The following is a 27,552-nucleotide window of genomic DNA, read 5'->3' as shown; positions in this document are numbered from 1 at the left end:
AGATTCACATCTCTCTCTGTCATTAGGCCACATAGGCCCTGACTCCCTTTGGTACAAAGCGTGCAGTTAAAATCCCCCCCCCATAAAATTACTAATTCTCTGTCATTTTTGTCTACCTCTAACTGAGCTTCCTCCTTGAGCTGCTTAATCGCAACCACAATTTCATCCCTCGGGACATTATTATAAAAATTGATGATAATCACCTTTGCTCCTTTAAGATCTCTTAGAATTATTAGCTGGAAGTATTTGGAATTTAAGTGACATTGGACCTGTTTTGTTTTAAGGTGATTAGAGACAAACGTGGTCAAACCACCTTTTGCCCTACCAAAACGGCCTCCAACTGCGGGGGTAAAGAAGGTTCTAAAGCCATTTATATGGATTGGGACCTGGGTCCATGTTTCTTGTAAGGCCACTATATCCTTGCCTCCTATTACAGACTCCCAAGCTGGGTTGATGATTTTTTGCTTCAGCCCAGCTACATTCCAGAAGAGCAGTTCACAAAAAGCGCTCTTCGCCTGCATTGAACCATTATCTATCTTTCCCCTACTCCCATTATTATCACCTACGAAGGAATGCACCTGATCTAGAGAAACACTGTCACAGGGTGTCGGCCCATCGGAGGCGGAGGTCTTATTTAATATGGGAGGTTCTTGTGATGGCTCACTAGGGGCCTCTGTAAGATTAGAATTGATATTAGAAGAAGAAGAAACCCCACCCTTAGTACACCCTTGGGAGGCTGGGGAGGGGGGCTTATTCCCATCCAGAAATTCTATAGGGGTCTGGGCTTGTTGTCAATCTACCCCATCCAGACCAGAAAAGATCTGGTATCGGTTTTGGATCGGTAAATTATACATATTTGGTAGTAAATCTCTATTGTTCCTTGATCTACATTGGAAAGGGTTGGGTTCCAGGTGTGGTAGATAATGATTACTGGGAAGAGGGTGTTGATAGGGTTGGTACTCATTTCTAGGATAGTAATCCTCCGGCCTCTGGGTGTAAAAAGAGGAACCTTGACCATTTGCATAACCAAAGCTACCCCTCGGAGGCGGTGCGCCCTCCAACTCAGTCATGTCCCATAATCTTATATTTCCAAACCTCCGTCGTTGTTGGACTGGCTTCCTAATTAGCTGTCTATCCCTGCCCCAGTTATTAAAACTTTTTGGGGGTGCATAGGGATAGAAATAGGAAAGGAGATGAGTGGAGATTGAATCACTACTACTAACATCAAACCAGTCCCCAATATGCCTCACAGCCCTATGATCCTTGAAATTGATGATTATAACATCACCATTTTTGTCCTTTGGCCTAGCTCCTACCCAGTTGGCACGCCTTAGGCTTAAAATTTCACCATTTATTGAAGCAGGTAACGGTCTATTATCACGGAGCCAGAACACAACCTTGTTCCGTAACGCTCCTTGATCTTCCCATTTACCTGCAGGCAGTTCCGGTACCCCTGCCATTACAATAACATAAGGGGCTGACTCAGGGGTTAGGTCTATAATATGATTAGTTTTAGTTTTTTCGGGGGCAGTGGAGTTAATGTTACCTTTATTTGACTTAGTCGTTGCCAAGTCCTTACTACCATCTTTATTTTGACCTCCCCCTGCCTTAGATTGTTGCTCCTTAGTTACAGGAGCAGCCAGTTGGGGTGTGGCCATCTGTGGGGTAGGGGTTATTGATGTAATCGCCGGACTGGCCGAACTTACTCCCTCTTTCACTGGTTTCTGTTTTTGCTTGGATACCGGTGTTATTAGTGCAGGTGTTGTCATTACTTGCAGTGGAGGGGGACCTATTACTGGGGGTTTTACAGGTGGGTTGGGTTTTAATAGCGAGTGTGCCTTAGGTTTTCCTATCCCCTTTACCAGGTCAGATAAGAGAAGGGAATTCTGTTCAACCTTCTTCTCTATTTGGTCTAGATGTGCACACATCATAGAAGTCTTATCTAGAAGAGGTTGCATCACACCCCTGATAAGTTCTACGATCTTGGCCATCATAGCTGCCTCACATCCTAGGGTTTCGCCAGATTCTAATTGGGATACAATATCAACTTCTTTCCTTATTTTATGAGCTTGATTTCCCAATGGCTTTCCCCCCCTTTTTTTATTGCTTGTCATGATGAGGGGGGATGTAGGGGACATGAGGGATGGCTCGATGGAGAGTTTCGGAGAACCTGATAGCCTGACACTATCATTCCCGGTAAGTAGGTCTAATACAGATACACTAGTAGGTGTACTGGACAGTGGCTGGTTATTGGTGATAGTGGGGTCATCGGCAGCACTTTCGCTATTGACAGCGACCCCTGTGTGTGAGAAATCGATCAGAAGACAAGAATCACCAGGTCGTTTAGGCACAGTAGTATCTCCTGTTTCTCCAAATACGGCTGATCTGTTTCCTATAAATACTGATGAAGATGCGAACTCACCCCCCCCCTCCTTCTGGATTTTTATAACTATTTTTCCCTTGCTTCCCCCTGCGTCTCACTCGGGCTTTCTTAAATCTGCGTGGTGATTCCTTTGCTGCGGGCTCGTGTATTCCGGAAGAGCCTATACCTGTCCCCAGAAAGACTGGGCCATTAGAATCCTGATCATTCTGGCCCGCATGGATCATAGCAACTGCAGTAATTATCTTGCGTACAGGGGCAGGGGGCTCCTCTATCAGGGGTGTCTCTATAGCAATGAGTGGTGGCTCCAGAGTAGATGTAGAAGGGAGCTCCAATCCCAGAGACGCCCTTCTGTTGCTATTAATTTGCGCCACCTTTTTAATTAAGAAATTGTCCATAGTTACCAATTTAGAGGGCATAATGGGATATAATTCAGAGCTTAAAAGGGGGAGCGTGAATAGTTTATAAACAGCAGTTTCTGACTCATGTATCAAGATGCTGGCGTTAGCGGGAGACAAACATGGCAAGGGCTATGGCCCCGGCCCGGCACCCTCGGACCCCGGAGGGCCACAGAGGGCCCGCCCTTTGCCCGGGCTTAGCCCCGGGCTGCGTCCCGCGCGCGTCCCGCGGTACGCGGCAATGAGCGTACTGATGTAGGCAAGGCTGCTAAGGGGGCGTGGCACTGGGAGGGGGCGCGGCTCACCCGGGAAGAGGACACAGCTGTGGTTGTTGAAGGCTGGTCCTCGCAGTCCCGGGGCCGCGCCTCTCACCTCTTCTGCGGCCTCGCCTCTAGCACTCCTCACGATGGCAAAAACGGGCTGGAACAATTGCAGACTACTCCTGTAGCGCGGACCAAGTTCTGCCAGAGAGTCTCCTCACACGAGCGGCACCCCTGCTGGGACTATATTTGGCTAGGCGGTCTTTAATGTAGCTAGGGGCTTGGCCATAGATGGCCTTATGTGCGATACAGAGGCCTTTGAACTTTGTTCTCTGTCCAACCGGGACGCAATGCAACAGTTTTAGGAGAGGTGCCGCATGGGCTCACCTGGGCACTCTAAAGATTAGTCTATCAGCGTCGTTCATGATAACCTGCAATCTGGCCAGAAGGTTACCTGGGAGGACGATATACAGGGAGTTACCATAGTCGAGGCGTGATAGTTTCAAAGCAGACACTGTGAGTGTATTGAAGGTGAGTAGAGGGGCAAGCTTACGCAGCTGTCTCAGCATGGACTACACTGAAGTTTCAATATAATGTTATTTTCTTCAATACAATATTATTTTGTCAGGGGAGTTTTCATTTATACAGGGAACTCTTCCTCAATTCGTTTACGTTGTTGGGAGTCAGGGAGCACAGACTTTCGTCTTAAAGGTCACAGTTCTCTGACTTCGTCCTTCCCCTCGACCCTTATCTGTGGGGTCAGTGACGGCTCTGAATTGTAGGGTCTCGTTAAGGGGTCCTCAGTAGCATGGAAGGGATGACTTGGTTTTCTTCCTGACTGTAGTTGGGGTCGTGGTTTTACCCCCTTAGAGCTGTCAAATGTGGAGAAAAAAAACAAGGCCCAGAGACCCTCCTTCACACCCAAGTGGCTTTCTAGCAATAGTGAGTGAACTCCCTGGACATCCTTCATGAACGTAGGAGTGCCCAGTCAGTCCCAAAGAAGGTGAGGGTGCCATAGAGTTGAAAATATCCCCAGGGGGTGGGTGGGCGCTCATGGGGCGCTAAGCTGTTTTTTCGGTGTATTCAGGGTCTTATATTGGTAAGTAAATCGACGTAGTGCGATGAGTCGCACGAGCGCCAGAACAAATCCTTTGTAAATAGCCCCCCTGAATGCAGAGAATTGGGGGTCACTCTGGAATGTCAGCGAGAAGGGTGTATGATGTGGTCTGATTGTGGAATGTTGTTGGTGCCCTTTTGTTATAGGCAGCAAGATGGCCCATCCTGGACCCTTCTGTACCAAGGGGTCCTAAACCGTATAGACAGGGCGTAGCCCCCCCTCTTCGTGCCAGAGTCCTTGATCATGTGCCCGGTTGCAGTTCTTGGACTCAGAGCCCCAAGGGGAGGCAGTGATACATCCATTCTTAGGTTGTGACTGTTTTAGTGACTTGTTCCTGGGCTAGGTTTCTGCCCTCCCCTGGTGCAAGTCACCTGGTTGGTGCTAACCCTGGCATGCATACAAGCAGCGACAGCCACGGGTGTTTTCTGTGACGTGAACAGGTCAACCCAAACACAACTGCTAAAATCAGGAGCCAGAAAGCTGAGGGCCCGATTCACAGAACTAACTTAAGACAAAATCCTAAACTTACTACCATTTTGGTATTCACAGAAGGCAGCTACTCATTTTGGTATTCACAGAAGGTACTTACTCATTTTGGTATTCACAGAAGGCAGCTACTCATTTTGGTATTCACAGAAGGTACTTACTCATTTCGGCATTCATAGAAGTTAGGAGTCCTATCTTAAGGACTCCTAAATGCCTTCTGTGAATACCGAAAGTCTTAAAGTTAGGATATTTCTCAGTTTAGGAGTAGTAAAGTTAGGACTCCTAACTTCTATGAATATCCAAATTAGTAAGTGCCTTCTGTGAATACCAAAATGAGTAAGTGCCTTCTGTGAATACCAAAATGAGTAAGTGCCTTCTGTGAATACCAAAATGAGTAAGTGCCTTCTGTGAATACCAAAATGGTAGTAAGTTTAGGATTTTGTCTTAAGTTTGTTCTGTGAATCGGGCCCTGAGTCCCGAAGTACAGTTGGAACGAGAGGCTTTGGCGATCAGAAGTGAACGCTTTTGGAAATGTGAGGTCTGTTTCTCTTGTAACAGTGTGTGTGGGTTGGGCGGGGGCTTAGCAGGGGACCCGAGGCTCTGAGAACCAGATGGGTATGTTGGCACGCGGGATATTATTACAGATATCTGGCACCAGCCACCCTTGTCCCCGGATCTATGGAAACCACAATATTTGTGGCTGTCCTTTGTTGTTTTGGGATGCTGCGCATGCGCACCCAGGCAGACTCCAGGCCAGCTGTGATCCCACATTAAGGGACACTAAACCCATCAGAGTGAGTGCCTGATAAAAAAAGTATGTTAAGGCATTAAGGACTAGTTGCTGTAAGGGATTTTGTAAAGCTCTAAATTGCAGGATTTTGAGCTGTACAAAGCCCATTCATACTGTACAGAGGCGGCCCAGGCAGTGTATAACACAAGATGAAGCACCCTGCCTTCTCCCTACCTATGAACTTAAAACTTTTTTAGCACCGCGTGAGTGGGACTTGAAGTGGGAGTGGGGGCTGGAAACGACCGTAAAGATGGAGGAACTTTGGAGGGGCAGGGACCTCGGAGGCCTAAGGAGCCGTTCCAAACCCTCTCCAATAAAGGCTGCAGCTTCCCATGTCCCCGTGTTTACACCCGTGGGGATGCACAATGCCAGATTGATTTCTGCGCTCCTCTTCACTCGCCCTCGCACACACCCTACATCCGTCGCAGCAGCAGCGGTGGCCGCTCCTTCTCCTACATCGCTGCCAAGACCTGGAACGACCTCCGGCTCTGTATAGCCCCCTCGCGGGAAGACTTCAGAAAGAGACTCCAGGCCTCACTCTTCGAAAGAGACACAGCACTCAGATACCCGAGGGGGGACAGTGCCGTGCTCTACAAATGCTGTTTGATTTATTTGTTGATTGAGGACCGCCACACTTAAGATGGAATCTTACTCTGTGATGGTGTCCCAGCTCATCCGGTGCTCACTGTGTGATATCGGCTCATTAACCGTGACCATTTGAAGAGTACCAACAACTTGTGGCACGGTGTTAGTATAATCTTCTGCAACAGGATACTCTTGCCCACCTTCATACAAAAGTATGCATACAACCTGTACATAATTTTGGTTGTCTGATGGCATATCGAGGAAATAAATATCACATAGACATAATAACGTGTGAAAAATATCAAGGACCAAAATATCGAAAAGGTAAGTGCAACAAGGTAAGTATAGATTTAGATTCCATATTCTTAAATCCACACCTCTGTCCCTTGATGAGATATATAGATATATATATACTGTCAAGATACATATATGTGGAGTTAAGTATAGTTAAAGATTTACTTACCCATAAAAACTAACTCCACAGCATTTTTGTCCTTGATATTCTTGACACAATATTTTGTCCTCACCATGTTTTTGCTCCCGTATTTTGTGCAAGCACCCATAATATCAATACACCATGATGAAGGGCACTACCGTCCTTTCCCAATTTACCAATCAGACTCTTTTGTCTCTTAATCAACAACATCCCTGGACCACCATTACTTGACGCTGCACCTCAACGGAACTGCAAAACGTTTATCGGACATCAGCGGTGGCACCGTTGTCGACATTTTGCACCCTGTTCCCCACCAGCACCATCTAAGCTGTAAAACCAGCTCTCCCGCGTCACCAAGGACAGCCAGGACAACTCTGCACCCAGACTTCTCGAGCCAGGTAAAATTGAACTGACTATCATGCCTTGGTCCTGGGACCTGCATCACCTTTACTCTCCATGGGTGCACCGCACCTCGACCTGCAATTGACCGGTTGTCACTAGTGGTTTTTACCATTGACCACATGGGAATCCAACTGGTGGCCAGCTGAACTTTGACCCACACCCAGAACCCACGGCCCTTTCCCCGCATGGATGAATACACATAAGAAATCCACACCATATATTTTAAGAGGCTTTAATGAAAATTAATGCCCCATCCTAGTGCAGATATTATAAATACAAGTTGTAATTAATATTAACAGAACAACTAAGATAATATACGCAATGAAACAAAAACTTAAAAAACAGACAACATATTTGATGATTTTCAATGAAATCATTTTATGAATGACCCCCCTTTCTTTGGATTACGCTGCGATATACCTTTTCACCACCAAAGGTGCCTACATGAGTTACTCGGAAGGCCTGAAACGCGTCCCTTACAAGGGGCCGATGCACGGAACTAATTTAAGACAAAATCCAAAATTTACTACTTTTGGTATTCACAGAAGGCATTTAGTAGTAGTAAAGTTAGGATTTTGTCTTAAGTCTGTCTTAAGTCTGTCTCCGCTCTAGCTCCTTGCTCCAACTTTGTGTACCTCGAGTCAGGCGGGCTCGGTTAGGGGGCAGGACCTTTGCCGCCAGTGTGACGCAGCTATGGAACACCTTACCATCGGCTATTCAGCTGGCCCCATCTGAAGCCATATTCAGGAAGCTACTGAAAACGTGGCTCTTTGAGTAATGAAAGCTCTTTCCTTCTCCGCATCAGGCGTCTGCCTGTACTGCACACCTAGCGCCGGGACACCTCCGCCGAGGTAACTGCACGCGCTCTACAAACTCTGTATTATTAAGTCTGTCCTAAGTTTGTCTTAAGTTTGTCTTAAGTGTGTCTTAAGTCTGTCTTAAGTCTGTCCTAAGTTTTGTCCTAAGTTTTGTCTTAAGTTTGTCTTAAGACTGTCTTAAGACTGTCTTAAGTCTATCTTAAGTCTGTCTCAAGTCACACTTAAGTCAAACTTAAGTCAAAATCCTAACTTTACTACTACGAAATGCCTTCTGTGAATACCAAAAGTAGTAAGGTTAGGATTTTGTCTTAAGTTAGTTCTGTGAATCGGGCCCTAAATGTCACTCTGTCTGTTTGTTGTGGACAGCTTCAGAGACAAGGCCCCCTTCTGGCTCTCTATGGAACTTCATCGTTCAAGAGTCCATTAGACTCAAACTCCAAGTCTATAATCGCCGGAGTCGAGATGTCTGCGTCATGACCCTCTCTCGGACCGGAAGTCCACTTCGCTAGGACGCTTGTGCATCCACCTTAAATACACTTTGCACATTACTTTGGAAAGAGTCAGCCCTCGTGATTTCTGGTGTAAAATGCTGGAATTAGCATATGCATTCTTTTGCACGCTTACTTAAACTTAATATACATCTAAATCAAACCACAATATGTAATATATGAACTATTTGTTATACATGTATATAAGAAATATACAAATATAACAAATGAATATATGAATGAATGCACAAATGAACAAAATAGTGAGCACTTCATCTGGAAAAAACTCAAAGTACATGGCATCAGCATACCTTGAATAACTGGAGCTTAGTTTGGCTGTTTTAGTCTAAAGTCTCCGCTTTTGAAAATAGAGCCTTCCAACGCCAGCCCTGGGAGGTCGTGTGGGGGCGACCTAGTGCAGTAGACACCCCTCCCCCTTCCCACAGCCATGCGCGCGCACTGATGCGCACTTCCTGTTTCCAAAGGACCCCTCTTGGCAGGACTGCCGCGGTGCATGCAGGGATGTGCCACCCTCCCAGGAGGGTTCTCATGGTCAGAGGTGGAAGTGTGACTTGGTTTCTGGCTACCCTCCCACTCGCCTCTGGACATGAGTTAGTTGAATGTATATCAGTTACATCAAGAGTAATTTGAAGCCTACTCAGCGTGTGGCCCTTTAGCTGGATCAGATTGGGGGGTTCAACCATCGTATCCTCATTGTGTTTGCCACCTTACTCCATAACATACGGGTAGCATGTTCTTCATCCTTGGCTGCCATTGGATAGCTTTATGTGTTATGGGATGTGTAATCATGGCTTGAGTCCATTGGACCAACTGGGCGTTCACACAACTGATGGCAGCAAAAAAGCATTGGATTATAAACTTGTGGGTGTATGTATTAATATTTGTGTGAGTGCATGCTAGATCTATGCAATTTTGTGCTATGTTCGTGGGCCTTTATAATGTACAATAAATAGGCATCATATTGTGCATTACGCTGCACCATGTTAACAGCCACACAATTAGTAATTCTAACCTGAGATATACTAAAGACTTGAAGCTGGTTGGCAGCTCAATCCTACATTTTAGTCTGTCACCTTTTTATTCATTTCAAGGTCAATGTCATTGGGCCTGAATCACAAATTCAGCGAATATTTTTTGAGTAATTTACAGTTTTGAGTAAGTTACCAACTTGTGGGTATTCACAAAATCAAAGCATAAGTAGCTACTAAAAAAAAGTTGTAAGTCCAGGACCACACATGGCCGATCATTGGTCCGGCAACACCCTCCCGTTGAATATAATGGAGGTACGAAATTAAAATAAAACCCTCATAGGAAATAATGTTGAATTAAATTGCATAAGTTTAATTAGTTCTATACATCACATTTAGTAATTATTAATACATGCTGAAAAATATACGTTTTCTTTAGATAGGATTGTTATTTTAAATGTAAGCTTCAGAAAAATAATTGTAAATAAATATATAAAATGAATTTCCATTAATGTTAACATTTAAAATAACATATTTGCAATGTTTATTTTAGAAATAAATGTATATATTTGTTATGCTTTAACTTAGGGAGACTCCACATCAGGGGGTGGAGATGACCTTTGATGCCCCCTGCTCTGCCATTTGTCCCCTCTGGCTCTGTCCTTTTGTCCTCCTGGTGTGCCCTTTAGAACACCTTGCTTTGACATTTGTTACCCCTCGCTCTGGCCTTTGTTACCCCTTTCTGTGCTATTTGACACCCCTGGATCTCCCCTTCGATACCCTTGGTTTGCTCTTTGGTATCCCTTGCTCTGACATTTGCTACCCCTGGCTCTGCTCTTTGAGACCCCTGGCTTGCACTTTGTTAACTCTTGTTCTGCTGTTTGTTACCCCTGGTTCTAAGCTTTGATACCCCTGGCTTGCCCTTTGGTATCCCTTGCCCTGTCCCTTGATGCCCCTTGTTGTGCCCTTTGTCACCCCTTGCTCTGCTGTTTGTTACAACTTGCTCTCCACTTTGATACACCTAGCTTGCCCTTTGTTCCCTCTCGCTCTGCCCTTTTGTCCTCCTGGTTTGCCCTTTACTACCCCTGGCTCTGACGGTTGTTACCCCTGGCTCTGAGCTTTGCTACCTTTGGCTTGCCCTTTGGTATCCCTTGTTCTGAGCTTTGATACCCCTGGCTCTGAACTGTGATACCCTTGGCTTGCCCTTTAATGTACCTTGTTCTGAGCTTTGATACCACGTGCTCTGAACTTTCATACCACTGACTTGCACTTTGATATCCCTTGCTCTGGCCTTTGATGTCCCTTGCTGTACCCTTTGTTACCCCTTGCTCTGCCATTTGGTACCCCTGGCTCCCCCATTCGATACTCCTAACTTGCCCTTTGGCATCCCTTGCTCGGACCTTTGATGCCCCCCTGCTGTGCCCTTTGGTACCCTTTCCTTAGCCATTTGTTACCCCTAGCTCTCCCCTTTGATGCCCCTTTCTGTACTCGTTGGTATCCCTTGTTCTGCTATTTGGTGCCCCTTGTTCTGCTATTTGGTACCCCTGACTCTAAGCGTTATACCCCTGACTTGCCCCTTAGTACCCTGTGCTCTGACCTTTAGTATTCCTTGCTTTGCTCTTTAGTCCTTCTGGCTCTGCCTTTCGATACCCCTGGGTCTGAGCTTTGATACCCCTGGCTTCCCCTTTGGCCACACGGCTGTGCCCTTTGGTACCCCTGAGTTTGCCCTTCGGTACCCCTGGGTCTGAGCTTTGATACCCCTGGCTTCCCCTTTGGCCACACGGCTGTGCCCTTTGGTACCCCTGGGTTTGTCCTTCGGTACCCCTGGCTCTGGGCTTTGATAGCCCTGGCATGCCCTTTGGTCCCCTAGTTCTGCCCTTTGGTCCCCTAGATCTGCCATTTGACCATGCGGCTCTGCCCTTTGGTAGTCCTAGCTCTGCCATTCATGTCCTTGGCTTGCCCTTTGTTCGCCCTTGCTCTACCTGGGGACCCCCTGGCCCCCCCCTCAGTACCCCTAGTCCCTGTGATCATGAAGGCACCAGCAGACAGAGCTGTAACCAGGGCCCAAAGACCTCTGGCCCCTGCTCTGCAGGTAGTTCCCATTTGTCATTCTCTGAGCGGCAAAGAGGCATCAGGTGAGGGGTTAAGGGTGGAGCATAACATTTTCCTTGTGGTTACACGGAGGATCAACAACTGCATGACGTCACGCCAAGCCTGGTTGTGTGATGAATTGAAGTCCAGGTTTACATGAAGCTTATTATATATCACCGTGAAACAAATGTATTTAATGGGTCTGTTGTGTTTGGAACGTTGAATGCAACATACAGATTATGAGATTGTATTTATTATCAACTGCTTAATGTTTACACCCTTAATAAATATCTTAACTGTATCTTTCATCCCCTCCTCTCTCTGCCCCACTCCCACACCTCTCAATACCTTCCCATCTCCTTTGATATTCCTCGACGTTTCCGACTTCTTTCTCTCTTCCTTCCCTTTTATTTCCCTTCACTTCCATTTCTCTCCGTCTTTCTCGTATTCTCCCCTTTCCTTGGGTTCTCCCTCATCCACATCCAAACATGCCTCTTTGTAACTATCACTGCCTTCTCCTTTCGGCATCTCTCCATCTCTCTGTCCCCTCTCTGCCCCGGTTCTCTCTACTCCGGCTGTGTGTCCCGCCACCTCTCCCTCCAACCTTCCTTCGCGCTCCCTCTGCTGTCACCATTCGCTCTCTCCTCGGCCGCTGCTCTCCGGTGTCCTGATTTTATCCTCTCTCCTCCCCACTCGCATGGTACTCCTCTCATGCTTCATCCCTGCTCCTTTCCCTGTCCTTCGGTCTCACCTTTCCTCGCCCTGTGTCTCTCTTCTGTCCATGTCCCACTCTCTTTCCTCTCTCTTCTCTCACTGTTTGTCTCTTCTTTCACTTCCATCTCTCACTGCCTCTCTCTATCCTCTCACTTATCCCTGTTACTCTGTCTACACTTTCGTCTTCCTCACCCGCTGTACCTTTCTCTGTCCTTTCTCCCTTTCATCTGTCCTCTCCCCGTCCCGCTCTCTTCCCTGTTTTTCACGTTCTCTCCTGGTCTCTTCTGTCACTTCCCTCTCTCACTGTCTTTCTCTATCCTCTCACTTCTCCTCTCTCCTTACTCGTCTCATTGCCTCTTTTCTCTCATGCATCTCTCCCTGCTTCCTGTTCTCTGTCTTTCTCTTCTCCTCGTATACCTGCCCTCTCTCACCACCCCCTCTATGGTCCTCTCTTCTTCCTGTCCTTCAATTCTCTCATCCTGTCCATTCCATTCCCTGGGCCCTCTCTGTTTCTCCCGCTCTCCCCTTTGTCCCCCCCCCCATATCTTCTCTCATCATGTCCCTTCCATTCCTCCTGCCCACTCTCCCCAACCTCTCCCTGTCCCCCTCTTCCTGCCGTTCTCTTCTCTCCTCCTGCCCCTTCAATTCCTCCTGCCCTCCCTCCCCCTCCCCTCCTCCCCACCCTGCTCTCATCCCAGCAGCCGTTCACTGTGTGGTGGGGCCCTGGGGCCCGTGGAGCGAGTGCAGCTCCCTGTGCGGGGTCGGCAGTCGTGAAAGGGCCCGCCAGGTGAGGGTGCCACCGCGGAACGGAGGGGCCCCCTGCCCGGACCTCAAGCAGCGGAGGGGTTGCCATGGAGACAACCCGATATGCCAGACGGCTAAAGGTAAGTGAGCGAGTCCCTGATAGAATAATTGACATCTTTTTAGGTCGAGCCTGGGACGTGCATGCGCTGCTCTGCGAGGCATGCCGTATTCAGGTATGGACTTGAAGCTCCGCCCACTCTCTGCCCATACTTTTTATTGGCTTGTGTCATTGTCCCCTGTAAACCATGGCTTTTCATTGGTCAATAGACTTAGTAGTCCCACCTTAGTATTGCCTTGTCTTATTTTGTAACCTCCCATGAGGACCCCCCTGTTACGTGTGTTGTTACTCAGTAGGCTTTAATTACAGACTCAGAGCACTATTTTCTCAAATAGCTTTGTCCTGACTGCTGTTGCAGGAAGGACACACTCTCCTAATTCTTTTAATAAAATCTCCAAACGCATTTGCAACAATGCAATAGGTCTTGCATTTGCAAGAGTTTGAGCTCTTTACATTTAAAATGACAATGCCTTTTATTTATCTGTTTTAAAAACAACACATAAATAAAAGGCATTATCATTTACAATGCCAATAGCTCAAATATTCATAATTGCAAGACCTATTGCATTGCAAATGCTTGTTAAATGCTTGAAGTGCTACTGTGCGACCCCAGGCAGTCACTTTTAGGTCTGGCTGAAGACAGACCAGCTCCAGGAAGAGGCTAATGTTGCTCTAGATTCTGACAGAGTGTTAAAGGCGAGCAGTCAAGTAGCGCCACTCCATTGTGTCCTTCCACAAAAGAGAGCCTTCAGACGGTTGCTCTCCCTCTCCAATAAATGCATGCATTAGTCAGACCCAACAGCTTTTTCTCGATTTTGTGATTCACTCTGAAGCCCAATCTCGGGGATTTTATGGCATGACACAGAGGCTAACATTATGCAAATCTCCTTTATTACCAGCTCACAGCAGCAACAATTGAAGAATATAGAAATTTTGAAACATTCTAATAGGCTATAAGGTCCCCCCACACACAGTATTCTCCCTACTTTGTTGCTGCTGCTCGCAAGATAAGTACAGCTTTTCATTTCCTATTTCTTAACCTGGGTTATTCCTGCCCTTCAACAATCCCACCATATCCTATAGACAATATGATTTCCTCTAGCCCTCATACTTTTAGGAGACCTCTTAGGTTAGTACTATAACTTTCCCACGGTCTCCTTATTAGGTCTGGGAAAGAGAGTGGCCATCGCCATAGAATTATCTCTTATTGTCGTCGAGCCGGAGGTTTCTCCAAACCTGTGCCCAACATAATCCCTTTCCCCCACGGGTCTTTAAGGCCGTGTAACACACCTTTTATCATAAGCGACTCACAAGCACCCACCTCCTCCAGAGGCCTATGACGAACATGTGGTGACCCACCTCTCCGACACAGCCTTCACGGCCTTGGAGGATATTAAAAATAACATTGGAGACTCCAGCAGCCCTCCTCCCTGACAGTGGCTGCCACAGCGTACAATGAATAACAAGCATTGGAAATGCAATAGGTCTCGCATTAGGAAAGTTTGAGCAATTGGTATTGTAAATGACACTTTTTTTATTTATGTGTTGGTTTTGAAAATAGCAAAATTAATAGCTTTGTCAGTTACAATGTCAATAGTTTTAACTTTCGCAAATGTGACACCTATAGCATTTGTAATGCAATGTGTGTTGCATTTACGTGACTTAGATGTATTGATATTACAAAGAACAATGGCTTTTAATTTTGTAAATAATTATTACTTAAATAAAATTTATTGTAATTTATAATGGCAATAGCTTAAACGTTTGTAAATAACTTTTGTGAAGATTATGTTCAGTGTATTTTATTGTGACAAAAATCCAAGAACATTGCATTTGCACCTACACACACACAGAGCCACACACACACACACATATAGATGTGGTGGTGGTGGATCTGGGGGATATGGTGGTGGTGGATGTGGTGGTGGTGGTGATGGTGGATGTGGTGGTGATGGTGGTGGATGTGGGGGTGAATGTGGTGGTGGATGTGGTGGTGGTGGTGGATGTGGTGGTGGTGGATGTGGTGGTGAATGTGGTGGAGGTGGTGGATGTAGTGGTGGTGGATGTGGTGGTGGTGGATGTGGTGGTGGTGGTGGTGGATGTGGTGGTGGATGTGGTGGTGGATGTGGTGGTGGAAGTGATGGTGGTGGGTGTGGTGGATGTGGTGGTGGTGGATGCGGTGGTGGATGAGGTGGTGGATGTGGTGGATGGGGTGGTGGTGGATGCGGTGGTGGTGGTGGATGTGGTGGTGGTGGATGCGGTGGTGGTGGATGCGGTGGTGGTGGTGGATGCGGTGGTGGTGGATGTGTTGGATGTGGTGGTGGATGTGGTGGTGGATGTGGTGGTGGATGTGGTGGATGTGGTGGATGTGGTGGTGGATGTGGTGGAAGTGGTGGTGTATGTGTTGGATGTGGTGGTGGATGTGGTGGATGTGGTGGTGGATGTGGTGGTGGATGTGGTGGTGGATGTGGTGGATGTGGTGGTGGATGCGGTGGATGTGGTGGTGGATGCGGTGGATGTGGTGGTGGATGTGATGGGTGTGGTGGTGGATGTGGTGGATGTGGTGGGTGTGGTGGATGTGGTGGTGGATGCAGTGGTGGTGCATATGGTGGTGGATGTGGCGTGGATGTGGTGGTGGATGCGGTGGATGCGGTGGATGTGGTGGTGGTGGATGCGGTGGTGGTGGTGGAAGTGGTGGTGGATGTGTTGGATGTGGTGGTGGATGTGGTGGATGTGGTGGTGGATGTGGTGGTGGTGGGTGTGGTGGATGTGGTGGTGGATGTGGTGGTGGATGTGGTGGTGGATGTGGTGGTGGATGTGGTGGTGGTGGATGTGGTGGTGGATGTGGCGGTGGATGTCATGGTGGATGTGGAGGTGATGGTGGATTTGGAGGTGGATGTGGAGGTGGATGTGGTGGTGATGGTGGATGTGGTGGTGGATGCGGTGGATGTGGTGGTGGTGGATGCGGTGGATGTGGTGATGGTGGATGCAGTGGTGGTGGTGGATGGGGTGGTGGATGTAGTGGTGGTGGGTGTGGTGGTGGGTGTGGTGGATGTGGTGGTGGATGTGGTGGTGGATGTGGCGGTGGATGTGGCGGTCGATGTGGCGGTGGTTGTGGCGGTGGATGTGGCGGTGGATGTGGTGGTGGAGGTGATGGTGGAGGTGGAGGTGATGGTGGATGAGGTGGTGGATGCGGTGGATGTGGTGGTAGTGGATGTGGTGGATGTGGTGGTGGTGGATGTGGTGGTGGAAGTGGTGGTGGATGTGGTGGTGGATGTGGTGGATGTGGTGGTGGTGGATGCGGTGGATGTGGTGGTGGTGGATGCGGTGGTGGATGTGGTGGTGGGTGTGGTGGGTGTGGTGGTGGATGTGGTGGTGGATGCGGTGGTGGATGCGGTGGATGTGGTGGTGGATGTGGCGGTGGATGTCATGGTGGATGTGGAGGTGATGCTGGATGTGGTGGTGGATGTGGTGGATGTGGTGGTGGTGGATGCGGTGGATGTGGTGGATGCGGTGGTGGTGGAAGTGGTGGTGTATGTGTTGGATGTGGTGGTGGATGTGGTGGTGGATGTGGTGGTGGATGTGGTGGTGGTGGATGCGGTGGATGTGGTGGTGGATGTGGTGGTGGTGGAGGTGGTGGATGTGGTGGATGTGGTGGTGGATGTGGTGGTGGATGTGGTGGTGGTGGATGTGGTGGATGTGGTGGTGGATGTGGCGGTGGATGTCATGGTGGATGTGGAGGTGATGGTGGATGTGGTGGTGGATGTGTTAGTGGATGCGGTGGATGTGGTGGTGGTGGATGCGGTGGATGTGGTGGATGCGGTGGAAGGGGTGGTGGATGTGTTGGATGTGGTGGTGGATGTGGGGGTGGATGTGGTGGTGGATGTGGTGGTGGATGTGGTGGTGGATGCGGTGGTGGATGTGGTGGTGCATGCGGTGGTGGTGCATGTGGTGTATGTGGTGGTGGTGGATGTGGTGGTGGTGGTGGATGTGGTGGTGGAGGTGGATGTGGAGGTGATGGTGGATGTGGTGGTGGATGTGGTGGTGGATGTGGTGGTGGATGTGGTGGTGATGGTGGATGTGGTGGTGGATGCGGTGGTGGATGCGGTGGTGGATGCGGTGGTGGATGCGGTGGTGGTGGATGCGGTGGTGGTGGATGCGGTGGTGGTGGATGCGGTGGATGTGGTGGTGGTGGATGCGGTGGTGGTGGTGGATGTGGTGGTGGATGTGGTGGTGGATGTGGTGGTGGATGTGGTGGTGGATGTGGTGGTGGATGCGGTGGTGGATGCGGTGGTGGATGCGGTGGATGTGGGGGTGGATGCGGTGGATGTGGTGGTGGTGGATGCGGTGGTGGTGGTGGATGGGGTGGTGGTGGATGGGGTGGTGGATGTAGTGGTGGTGGGTGTGGTGGATGTGGTGCTGGTGGGTGTGGTGGATGTGATGGATGTGGTGGTGGATGTGGTGGTATATGTGGTGGTGATGGATGCGGTGGTGGATGTGGTGGTGGTGGGTGTGGTGGATGTGGTGGTGGATGCGGTGGTGGATGCGGTGGTGCATGTGGTGCATGTGGTGGATGTGGTGGTGGATGTGGTGGTGGATGTGGCGGTGGATGTCATGGTGGATGTGGAGGTGATGGTGGATGTGGTGGTGGATGTGGTGGTGGTGGTGGATGTGGTGGTGGATGTGGTGGTGGTGGATGCGGTCGATGTGGTGATGGTGGATGCGGTGGTGATGGTGGATGCGGTGGTGGTGGTGGATGGGGTGGTGGTGGTGGATGGGGTGGTGGTGGTGGTGGATGTAGTGGTGGTGGGTGTGGTGGATGTGGTGGTGGTGGATGTGGTGGATGTGGCGGTGGATGTCATGGTGGATGTGGAGGGGATGGTGGAGGTGGATGTGGAGGTGGATGTGGTGGTGATGGTGGATGTGGTGTTGGATGCGGTGGATGTGGTGATGGTGGATGCAGTGGTGGTGGTGGATGGGGTGGTGGTGGTGGATGTAGTGGTGGTGGGTGTGGTGGTGGGTGTGGTGGATGTGGTGGTGGATGTGGCGGAGGATGTGGCGGCGGTTGTGGCGGTGGATGTGGCGGTGGATGTGGTGGTGGAGGTGATGGTGGATGTGGAGGTGGAGGTGATGGTGGATGTGGTGGTGGATGCGGTGGATGTGGTGGTAGTGGATGTGGTGGATGTGGTGGTGGTGGATGTGGTGGTGGATGTCATGGTGGATGTGGAGGTGATGGTGGATGTGGTGGTGGATGTGGTGGTGGATGTGGTGGTGGATGCGGTGGTGGATGTGGTGGTGGTGGATGCGGTGGATGTGGTGGTGGACATGGTGGTGGTGGAGGTGGTGGATGTGGTGGTGGATGTGGTGGTGGATGTGGTGGATGTGGTGGATGTGGTGGTGGATGTGGCGGTGGATGTCATGGTGGATGTGGAGGTGATGGTGGATGTGGTGGTGGATGTGGTGGTGGATGCGGTGGATGTGGTGGTGGTGGATGCGGTGGATGTGGTGGATGCGGTGGAAGGGGTGGTGGATGTGTTGGATGTGGTGGTGGATGTGGGGGTGGATGTGGTGGTGGATGTGGTGGTGGATGTGGTGGTGGATGTGGTGGTGGTGGATGCGGTGGTGGATGTGGTGGTGCATGCGGTGGTGGTGCATGTGGTGTATGTGGTGGTGGTGGGTGTGGTGGTGGTGGTGGATGTGGTGGTGGAGGTGGATGTGGAGGTGATGGTGGATGTGGTGGTGGATGTGGTGGTGGATGTGGTGGTGGTGGATGTGGTGGTGGATGTGGCGGTGGATGTCATGGTGGATGTGGAGGTGATGGTGGATGTGGTGGTGGATGTGTTGGTGGATGCGGTGGATGTGGTGGTGGTGGATGCGGTGGATGTGGTGGATGCGGTGGAAGGGGTGGTGGATGTGTTGGATGTGGTGGTGGATGTGGGGGTGGATGTGGTGGTGGATGTGGTGGTGGATGTGGTGGTGGTGGATGCGGTGGTGGATGTGGTGGTGCATGCGGTGGTGGTGCATGTGGTGGTGGTGGATGTGGTGGTGGTGGTGGATGTGGTGGTGGAGGTGGATGTGTAGGTGATGGTGGATGTGGTGGTGGATGTGGTGGTGGATGTGGTGGTGGATGTGGTGGTGATGGTGGATGTGGTGGTGGATGCGGTGGTGGATGCGGTGGTGGATGCGGTGGTGGTGGATGCGGTGGTGGTGGATGCGGTGGTGGTGGATGCGGTGGATGTGGTGGTGGTGGATGCGGTGGTGGTGGTGGATGTGGTGGTGGATGTGGTGGTGGATGTGGTGGTGGATGTGGTGGTGGATGCGGTGGTGGATGCGGTGGTGGATGCGGTGGATGTGGGGGTGGATGCGGTGGATGTGGTGGTGGTGGATGCGGTGGTGGTGGTGGTGGATGGGGTGGTGGTGGATGGGGTGGTGGATGTAGTGGTGGTGGGTGTGGTGGATGTGGTGCTGGTGGGTGTGGTGGATGTGATGATGTGGTGGTGGATGTGGTGGTATATGTGGTGAAGATGGATGCGGTGGTGGATGTGGTGGTGGTGGGTGTGGTGGATGTGGTGGTGGATGCGGTGGTGGATGCGGTGGTGCATGTGGTGCATGTGGTGCATGTGGTGGTGGATGTGGTGGTGGATGTGGCGGTGGATGTCATGGTGGATGTGGAGGTGATGGTGGATGTGGTGGTGGTGGTGGTGGATGTGGTGGTGGATGTGGTGGTGGTGGATGCGGTCGATGTGGTGATGGTGGATGCGGTGGTGATGGTGGATGCGGTGGTGGTGGTGGATGGGGTGGTGGTGGTGGATTGGGTGGTGGTGGATGTAGTGGTGGTGGGTGTGGTGGATGTGGTGGTGGTGGATGTGGTGGATGTGGCGGTGGATGTCATGGTGGATGTGGAGGGGATAGTGGAGGTGGATGTGGAGGTGGATGTGGTGGTGATGGTGGATGTGGTGTTGGATGCGGTGGATGTGGTGATGGTGGATGCAGTGGTGGTGGTGGATGGGGTGGTGGTGGTGGATGTAGTGGTCGTGGGTGTGGTGGTGGGTGTGGTGGATGTGGTGGTGGATGTGGTGGTGGATGTGGCGGTGGATGTGGCGGCGGTTGTGGCGGTGGATGTGGCGGTGGATGTGGTGGTGGAGGTGATGGTGGATGTGGAGGTGGAGGTGATGGTGGATGTGGTGGTGGATGTGGCGGTGGATATCATGGTGGATGTGGAGGTGATGGTGGATGTGGTGGTGGATGTGGTGGTGGATGTGGTGGTGGATGCGGTGGTGGGTGTGGTGGTGGTGGATGCGGTGGATGTGGTGGTGGACGTGGTGGTGGTGGAGGTGGTGGATGTGGTGGATGTGGTGGTGGATGTGGTGGTGGATGTGGTGGATGTGGTGGATGTGGTGGTGGATGTGGCGGTGGATGTCATGGTGGATGTGGAGGTGATGGTGGATGTGGTGGTGGATGTGGTGGTGGATGCGGTGGATGTGGATGTGGTGGTGGTGGATGCGGTGGATGTGGTGGATGCGGTGGAAGGGGTGGTGGATGTGTTGGATGTGGTGGTGGATGTGGGGGTGGATGTGGTGGTGGATGTGGTGGTGGATGTGGTGGTGGTGGATGCGGTGGTGGATGTGGTGGTGCATGCGGTGGTGGTGAATGTGGTGTATGTGGTGGTGGTGGGTGTGGTGGTGGTGGTGGATGTGGTGGTGGAGGTGGATGTGGAGGTGATGGTGGATGTGGTGGTGGATGTGGTGGTGGATGTGGTGGTGGATGCGGTGGTGGATGCGGTGGTGGTGGATGCATGCGGTGGATGTGGTGGATGCGGTGGCGGTGGTGGATGTGGTGGTGGATGTGGTGGTGGATGTGGTGGTGGATGTGGTGGTGGATGTGGTGGTGGATGCAGTGGTGGATGCGGTGGTGGATGCGGTGGATGTGGTGGTGGATGCAGTGGATGTGGTGGTGGTGGATGCGGTGGTGGTGGTGGATGGGGTGGTGGTGGATAGGGTGGTGGATGTAGTGGTGGTGGGTGTGGTGAATGTGGTGGTGGTGGGTGTGGTGGATGTGATGGATGTGGTGGCGGATGTGGTGGTGGATGTGGTGGTGGATGTGGTGGTGATGGATGCGGTGGTGGATGTGGTGGTGGTGGGTGTGGTGGATGTGGTGGTGGATGCGGTGGTGGATGCGGTGGTGCATGTGGTGCATGTGATGGATGTGGTGGTGGATGTGGTGGTGGATGTGGCGGTGGATGTCATGGTGGATGTGGAGGTGATGGTGGATGTGGTGGTGGATGTGGTGGTGATGGTGGATGTGGTGGTGGATGTGGTGGTGGTGGATGCAGTCGATGTGGTGATGGTGGATGCGGTGGTGATGGTGGATGCGGTGGTGGTGGTGGATGGGGTGGTGGTGGTGGATGGGGTGGTGGTGGTGGTGGATGTAGTGGTGGTGGGTGTGGTGGATGTGGTGGTGGTGGATGTGGTGGAAGTGGCGGTGGATGTCATGGTGGATGTGGAGGGGATGGTGGATGTGGAGGTGGATGTGGAGGTGGATGTGGTGGTGATGGTGGATGTGGTGGTGGATGCGGTGGATGTGGTGATGGTGGATGCAGTGGTGGTGGTGGATGGGGTGGTGGTGGTGGATGTAGTGGTGGTGGGTGTGGTGGTGGGTGTGGTGGATGTGGTGGTGGATGTGGTGGTGGATGTGGCGGTGGATGTGGCGGTGGTTGTGGCGGTGGATGTGGCGGTGGATGTGGAGGTGGAGGTGATGGTGGATGTGGAGGTGATGGTGGATGTGGTGGTGGATGCGGTGGATGTGGTGGTAGTGGTTGCGGTGGATGTGGTGGTGGTGGATGTGGTGGTGGAAGTGGTGGTGGATGTGGTGGTGCATGTGGTGGTGGTGGATGCGTTGGTGGATGTGGTGGTGGATGCGGTGGATGTGGTGGTGGTGGATGCGGTGGATGTGGTGGTGGTGGATGCGGTGGTGGTGGTGGATGGGGTGGTGGTGGTGGTGGATGGGGTGGTGGATGTAGTGGTGGTGGGTGTGGTGGATGTGGCGGTGGATGTGGCAGTGGATGTGGCGGTGGATGTGATGGATGTGGTGGTGGATGTGGTGGTGGATGTGGTGGTGGATGTGGTGGTGGTGGATGCAGTGGATGTGGTGGTGGTGGGTGTGGTGGATGTGGTGGTGGATGTGGTGGTGGATGCGGTGGTGGATGCGGTGGTGCATGTGGTGGATGTGGTGGATGTGGTGGTGGTGGATGTGGTGGTGGATGTGGCGGTGGATGTGGAGGTGATGGTGGATGTGGTGGTGGATGTGGTGGTGATGGTGGATGTGGTGGTGGATGTGGTGGTGGATGTGGAGGTAGTGGATGCGGTGGATGTGGTGATGGTGGATGCGGTGGTTATGGTGGATGCGGTGGTGGTGGTGGATGTGGTGGGAAATGGGGTGGTGGTGGATGTAGTGGTGTTGGGTGTGGTGGATGTGGGGATGGTGGATGTGGTGGTGGATGTGGTGGTGGATGTCATGGTGGATGTGGAGGTGATTGTGGATGTGGTGGTGGATGTGGTGGTGATGGTGGATGTGGTGGTGGATGTGGTGGTGGATGTGGTAGATGTGGTGATGGTGGATGCGGTGGTGGTGGTGGATGCGGTGGTGGATGGAGTGGTGGTGGTGGATGTAGTGGTGGTGAGTGTGGTGGATATGGTGGTGGTGGGTGTGGTGGATGTGGTGGTGGATGTGGTGGTGGATGTGGTGGTGGATGTGGTGGTGGATGTGGTGGTGGATGCGATCGTGGTGGATGTGGTGGATGTGGTGGTGGATGTGGCGGTGGATTTGGAGGTGGTGGTGGATGTGGTGGTGGATGTGGTGGTGGATTCGGTGGATGTTGTGGTGGTGGATGCAGTGGATGTGGTGGATGCGGTGGTGGTTGAAGTAGTGGATGTGGTGGTGGATGTCATGGTGGATGTGGAGGTGATGGTGGATGTGGTGGTGGATGCGGTGGTGGTGGTGGATGCTGTGGATGTGGTGGTGGTGGATGCAGTGGTTGTGGTGGATGCGGTGGTGGTGGTGGATGGGGTGGTGGTGGATGGGGAGGTGGATGTAGTGGTGGTGGGTGTGGTGGATGTGGTGGTGGTGGGTGTGGTGGATGTGATGGATGTGGTGGTGGATGTGGTGGTGGATGTGGTGGTGGATGTGGTGGTGATGGATGCGGTGGTGGATGTGGTGGTGGTGGGTGTGGTGGATGTGGTGGTGGATGCGGTGGTGGATGCGGTGGTGCATGTGGTGGATGTGGTGGTGGTGGATGTGGTGGTGGATGTGGCGGTGGATGTCATGGTGGATGTGGAGGTGATGGTGGATGTGGTGGTGGATGTGGTGGTGATGATGGATGTGGTGGTGGATGTGGTGGTGGTGGATGCGGTCGATGTGGTGATGGTGGATGCGGTGGTGATGGTGGATGCGGTGGTGGTGGTGGATGGGGTGGTGGTGGTGGATGGGGTGGTGGTGGTGGTGGATGTAGTGGTGGTGGGTGTGGTGGATGTGGAGGGGATGGTAGATGTGGAGGTGGATGTCATGGTGGATGTGGAGGGGATGGTAGATGTGGAGGTGGATGTGGAGGTGGATGTGGTGGTGATGGTGGATGTGGTGGTGGATGCGGTGGATGTGGTGATGGTGGATGCAGTGGTGGTGGTGGATGGGGTGGTGGTGGTGGATGTAGTGGTGGTGAGTGTGGTGGTGGGTGTGGTGGTGGGTGTGGTGGATGTGGTGGTGGATGTGGTGGTGGATGTGGCGGTGGATGTGGCGGTGGTTGTGGCGGTGGATGTGACTGTGGATGTGGAGGTGGAGGTGATGGTGGATGTGGAGGTGGAGGTGATGGTGGATGTGGTGGTGGATGCGGTGGATGTGGTGGTAGTGGATGCGGCAGATGTGGTGGTGTTGGATGTGGTGGTGGAAGTGGTGGTGGATGTGGTGGTGCATTTGGTGGTGGTGGATGCGGTGGATGTGGTGGTGGTGGATGCGGTGGTGGATATGGTGGTGGTGGGTGTGGTGGATGTGGTGGTGGATGTGGTGGTGGATGCGGTGGTGGATGCGGTGGATGTGGTGGTGGATGTGGCGGTGGATGTCATGGTGGATGTGGGGGTGATTGTGGATGTGGTGGTGGATGTGGTGGTGGATGTGGCGGTGGATGTGGTGGTGGTGGATGCGGTGGATGTGGTGAATGCGGTGGTGGTGGAAGTGGTGGTGTATGTGTTGGATGTGGTGGTGGATGTGGTGGTGGTGGATGCGGTGGATGTGGTGGTGGATGTTGTGGTGGTGGGTGTGGTGGATGTGGTGGATGTGGTGGTGGATGTGGTGGTGGATGTGGTGGTGGATGTGGTGGTCGTGGATGTGGTGCTGGATGTGGCAGTGGATGTCATGGTGGATGTGGAGATGATGGTGGATGTGGTGGTGGATGAGGTGGTGGATGCGGTGGATGTGGTGGTGGTGGATGCGGTGGATGTGGTGGATGCAGTGGAAGTGGTGGTGGATGTGTTGGATGTGGTGGTGGATGTGGTGGTGGATGTGGTGGTGCATGCGGTGGTGGTGCATGTGGTGGATGTCGTGGTGGTGGATGTGGTGGTGGTGGTGGATGTGGTGGTGGAGGTTGATGTGGAGGTGATGGTGGATGTGGTGGTGGATGTAGTGGTGGATGTAGTGGTGGATGTGGTGGTGGATGTGGTGGTGATGGTGGATGTGGTGGTGGATGCGGTGGTGGATGCAGTGGTGGATGCGGTGGTGGTGGATGCAGTGGTGGTGGATGCGGTGGATGTGGTGGTGGTGGATGCGGTGGTGGTGGTGGATGTGGTGGTGGATGTGGTGGTGGATGTGGTGGTGGATGTGGTGGTGGATGCGGTGGTGGATGCGGTGGTGGATGCGGTGGATTTGGTGGTGGATGCGGTGGATGTGGTGGTGGTGGATGCGGTGGTGGTGGTGCATGGGGTGGTGGTGGATGGGGTGGTGGATATAGTGGTGGTGGGTGTGGTAGATGTGGTGGTGGATGTGGTGGTGGATGTGGCGGTGGATGTGGTGGTGGATGTGGCGGTGGATGTGGTGGTGGATGCGGTGGTGGATGTGGTGGTGGATGTGGTGGTGATGGATGCGGTGGTGGATGTGGTGGTGGTGGGTGTGGTGGATGTGGTGGTGGATGCGGTGGTGGATGCGGTGGTGCATGTGGTGCATGTGGTGGTGGATGTGGTGGTGGATGTGGCGGTGGATGTCATGGTGGATGTGGAGGTGATCGTGGATGTGGTGGTGGATGTGGTGGTGGATGTGGTGGTGGATGCGATGGTGGTGGATGTGGTGGTGGATGTGGTGGTGGATGTGGAGGTGGTGGTGGATGTGTTGGTGGATGCGGTGGATGTGGTGGTGGATGTGGTGGTGGATGTGGTGGTGATGGATGCGGTGGTGGATGTGGTGGTGGTGGGTGTGGTGGATGTGGTGGTGGATGCGGTGGTGGATGCGGTGGTGCATGTGGTGGATGTGGTGGTGGTGGATGTGGTGGTGGATGTGGCGGTGGATGTCATGGTGGATGTGGAGGTGATGGTGGATGTGGTGGTGGATGTGGTGGTGATGATGGATGTAGTGGTGGATGTGGTGGTGGTGGATGCGGTCGATGTGGTGATGGTGGATGCGGTGGTGATGGTGGATGCGGTGGTGGATGGGGTGGTGGTGGTGGATGGGGTGGTGGTGGTGGATGTAGTGGTGGTGGGTGTGGTGGATGTGGTGGTGGTGGATGTGGTAGATGTGGAGGTGGATGTGGAGGGGGATGTGGTGGTGATGGTGGTGATGGTGGATGTGGTGGTGGATGAGGTGGATGTGGTGATGGTGGATGCAGTGGTGGTGGTGGATGGGGTGGTGGTGGTGGATGTAGTGGTGGTGGGTGTGGTGGTGGGTGTGGTGGTGGGTGTGGTGGATGTGGTGGTGGATGTGGTGGTGGATGTGGCGGTGGATGTGGTGGTGGATGTGACGGTGGATGTGGAGGTGGAGGTGATGGTGGATGTGGAGGTGGAGGTGATGGTGGATGTGGTGGTGGATGCGGTGGATGTGGTGGTAGTGGATGCGGCGGATGTGGTGGTGGTGGATGTGGTGGTGGAAGTGGTGGTGGATGTGGTGGTGCATGTGGTGGTGGTGGATGCGGTGGATGTGGTGGTGGTGGATGCGGTGGTGGATATGGTGGTGGTGGGTGTGGTGGATGTGGTGGTGGATGTGGTGGTGGATGCGGTGGTGGATGTGGTGGATGTGGTGGTGGATGTGGCGGTGGATGTCATGGTGGATGTGGAGGTGATGGTGGATGTGGTGGTGGATGTGGTGGTGGATGTGGCGGTGGATGTGGTGGTGGTGGATGCGGTGGATGTGGTGGATGCGGTAGTGGTGGTGTATGTGTTGGATGTGGTGGTGGATGTGGTGGTGGATGTGGTGGTGGATGTGGTGGTGGTGGATGCGGTGGATGTGGTGGTGGATGTTGTGGTGGTGGGTGTGGTGGATGTGGTGGATGTGGTGGTGGATGTGGTGGTGGATGTGGTGGTGGATGTGGTGGTGGTGGATGTGGTGGTGGATGTGGCAGTGGATGTCATGGTGGATGTGGAGGTGATGGTGGATGTGGTGGTGGATGTGGTGGTGGATGCGGTGGATGTGGTGGTGGTGGATGCGGTGGATGTGGTGGATGCAGTGGAAGTGGTGGCGGATGTGTTGGATGTGGTGGTGGATGTGGTGGTGCATGCGGTGGTGGTGCATGTGGTGGATGTCGTGGTGGTGGATGTGGTGATGGAGGTTGATGTGGAGGTGATGGTGGATGTGGTGGTGGATGTGGTGGTGGATGTGGTGGTGGATGTGGTGGTGATGGTGGATGTGGTGGTGGATGCGGTGGTGGATGCGGTGGTGGATGTGGTGGTGGTGGATGCAGTGGTGGTGGATGCGGTGGATGTGGTGGTGGTGGATGCGGTGGTGGTGGTGGATGTGGTGGTGGATGTGGTGGTGGATGTGGTGGTGGATGCGGTGGTGGATGCGGTGGTGGATGCGGTGGATGTGGTGGTGGATGCGGTGGATGTGGTGGTGGTGGATGCGGTGGTGGTGGTGGATGGGGTGGTGGTGGATGGGGTGGTGGATATAGTGGTGGTGGGTGTGGTGGATGTGGTGGTGGATGTGGTGGTGGATGTGGCGGTGGATGTGGTGGTGGATGTGGCGGTGGATGTGGTGGTGGATGCGGTGGTGGATGTGGTGGTGGATGTGGTGGTGGATGTGGTGGTGATGGATGCGGTGGTGGATGTGGTGGTGGTGGGTGTGGTGGATGTGGTGGTGGATGCGGTGGTGGATGCGGTGGTGCATGTGGTGGATGTGGTGGTGGATGTGGTGGTGGATGTGGCGGTGGATGTCATGGTGGATGTGGAGGTGATCGTGGATGTAGTGGTGGATGTGGTGGTGGATGTGGTGGTGGATGCGATGGTGGTGGATGTGGTGGTGGATGTGGTGGTGGATGTGGAGGTGGTGGTGGATGTGGTGGTGGATGTGGTGGTGGATCCGGTGGATGTGGTGGATGCGGTGGTGGTTGAAGTGGTGGATGTGGTGGTGGATGTGGCGGTGGATGTCATGGTGGATGTGGAGGTGATGGTGGATGTGGTGGTGGATGTGGTGGTGGATGCGGTGGATGTGGTGGTGGTGGATGCGGTGGATGTGGTGGTGATGGATGCGGTGGTGGTGGATGCGGTGGTG

General features: G+C 52.6%; 1 protein-coding gene across 1 annotated transcript in view; it reads left to right on the top strand.

Moving 5' to 3' along the window:
- LOC144791577 (somatomedin-B and thrombospondin type-1 domain-containing protein-like) overlaps positions 1-27,552 on the top strand; it is a 282,311-nt gene that overhangs the window by 137,321 nt on the left and 117,438 nt on the right. Inside the window, exon 2 of the mRNA XM_078666298.1 lies at positions 12,653-12,838. Coding sequence (XP_078522424.1) covers positions 12,653-12,838 — 186 coding nt within the window. The remainder of the gene's footprint in view (positions 1-12,652; positions 12,839-27,552) is intronic.

Source organism: Lissotriton helveticus, chromosome 11 (genome assembly GCF_964261635.1).
Source record: "Lissotriton helveticus chromosome 11, aLisHel1.1, whole genome shotgun sequence".
In the NCBI taxonomy this organism is placed as follows: Eukaryota; Metazoa; Chordata; class Amphibia; order Caudata; family Salamandridae; genus Lissotriton; species Lissotriton helveticus.
This window is presented reverse-complemented; position numbering and strand designations above follow the sequence as displayed.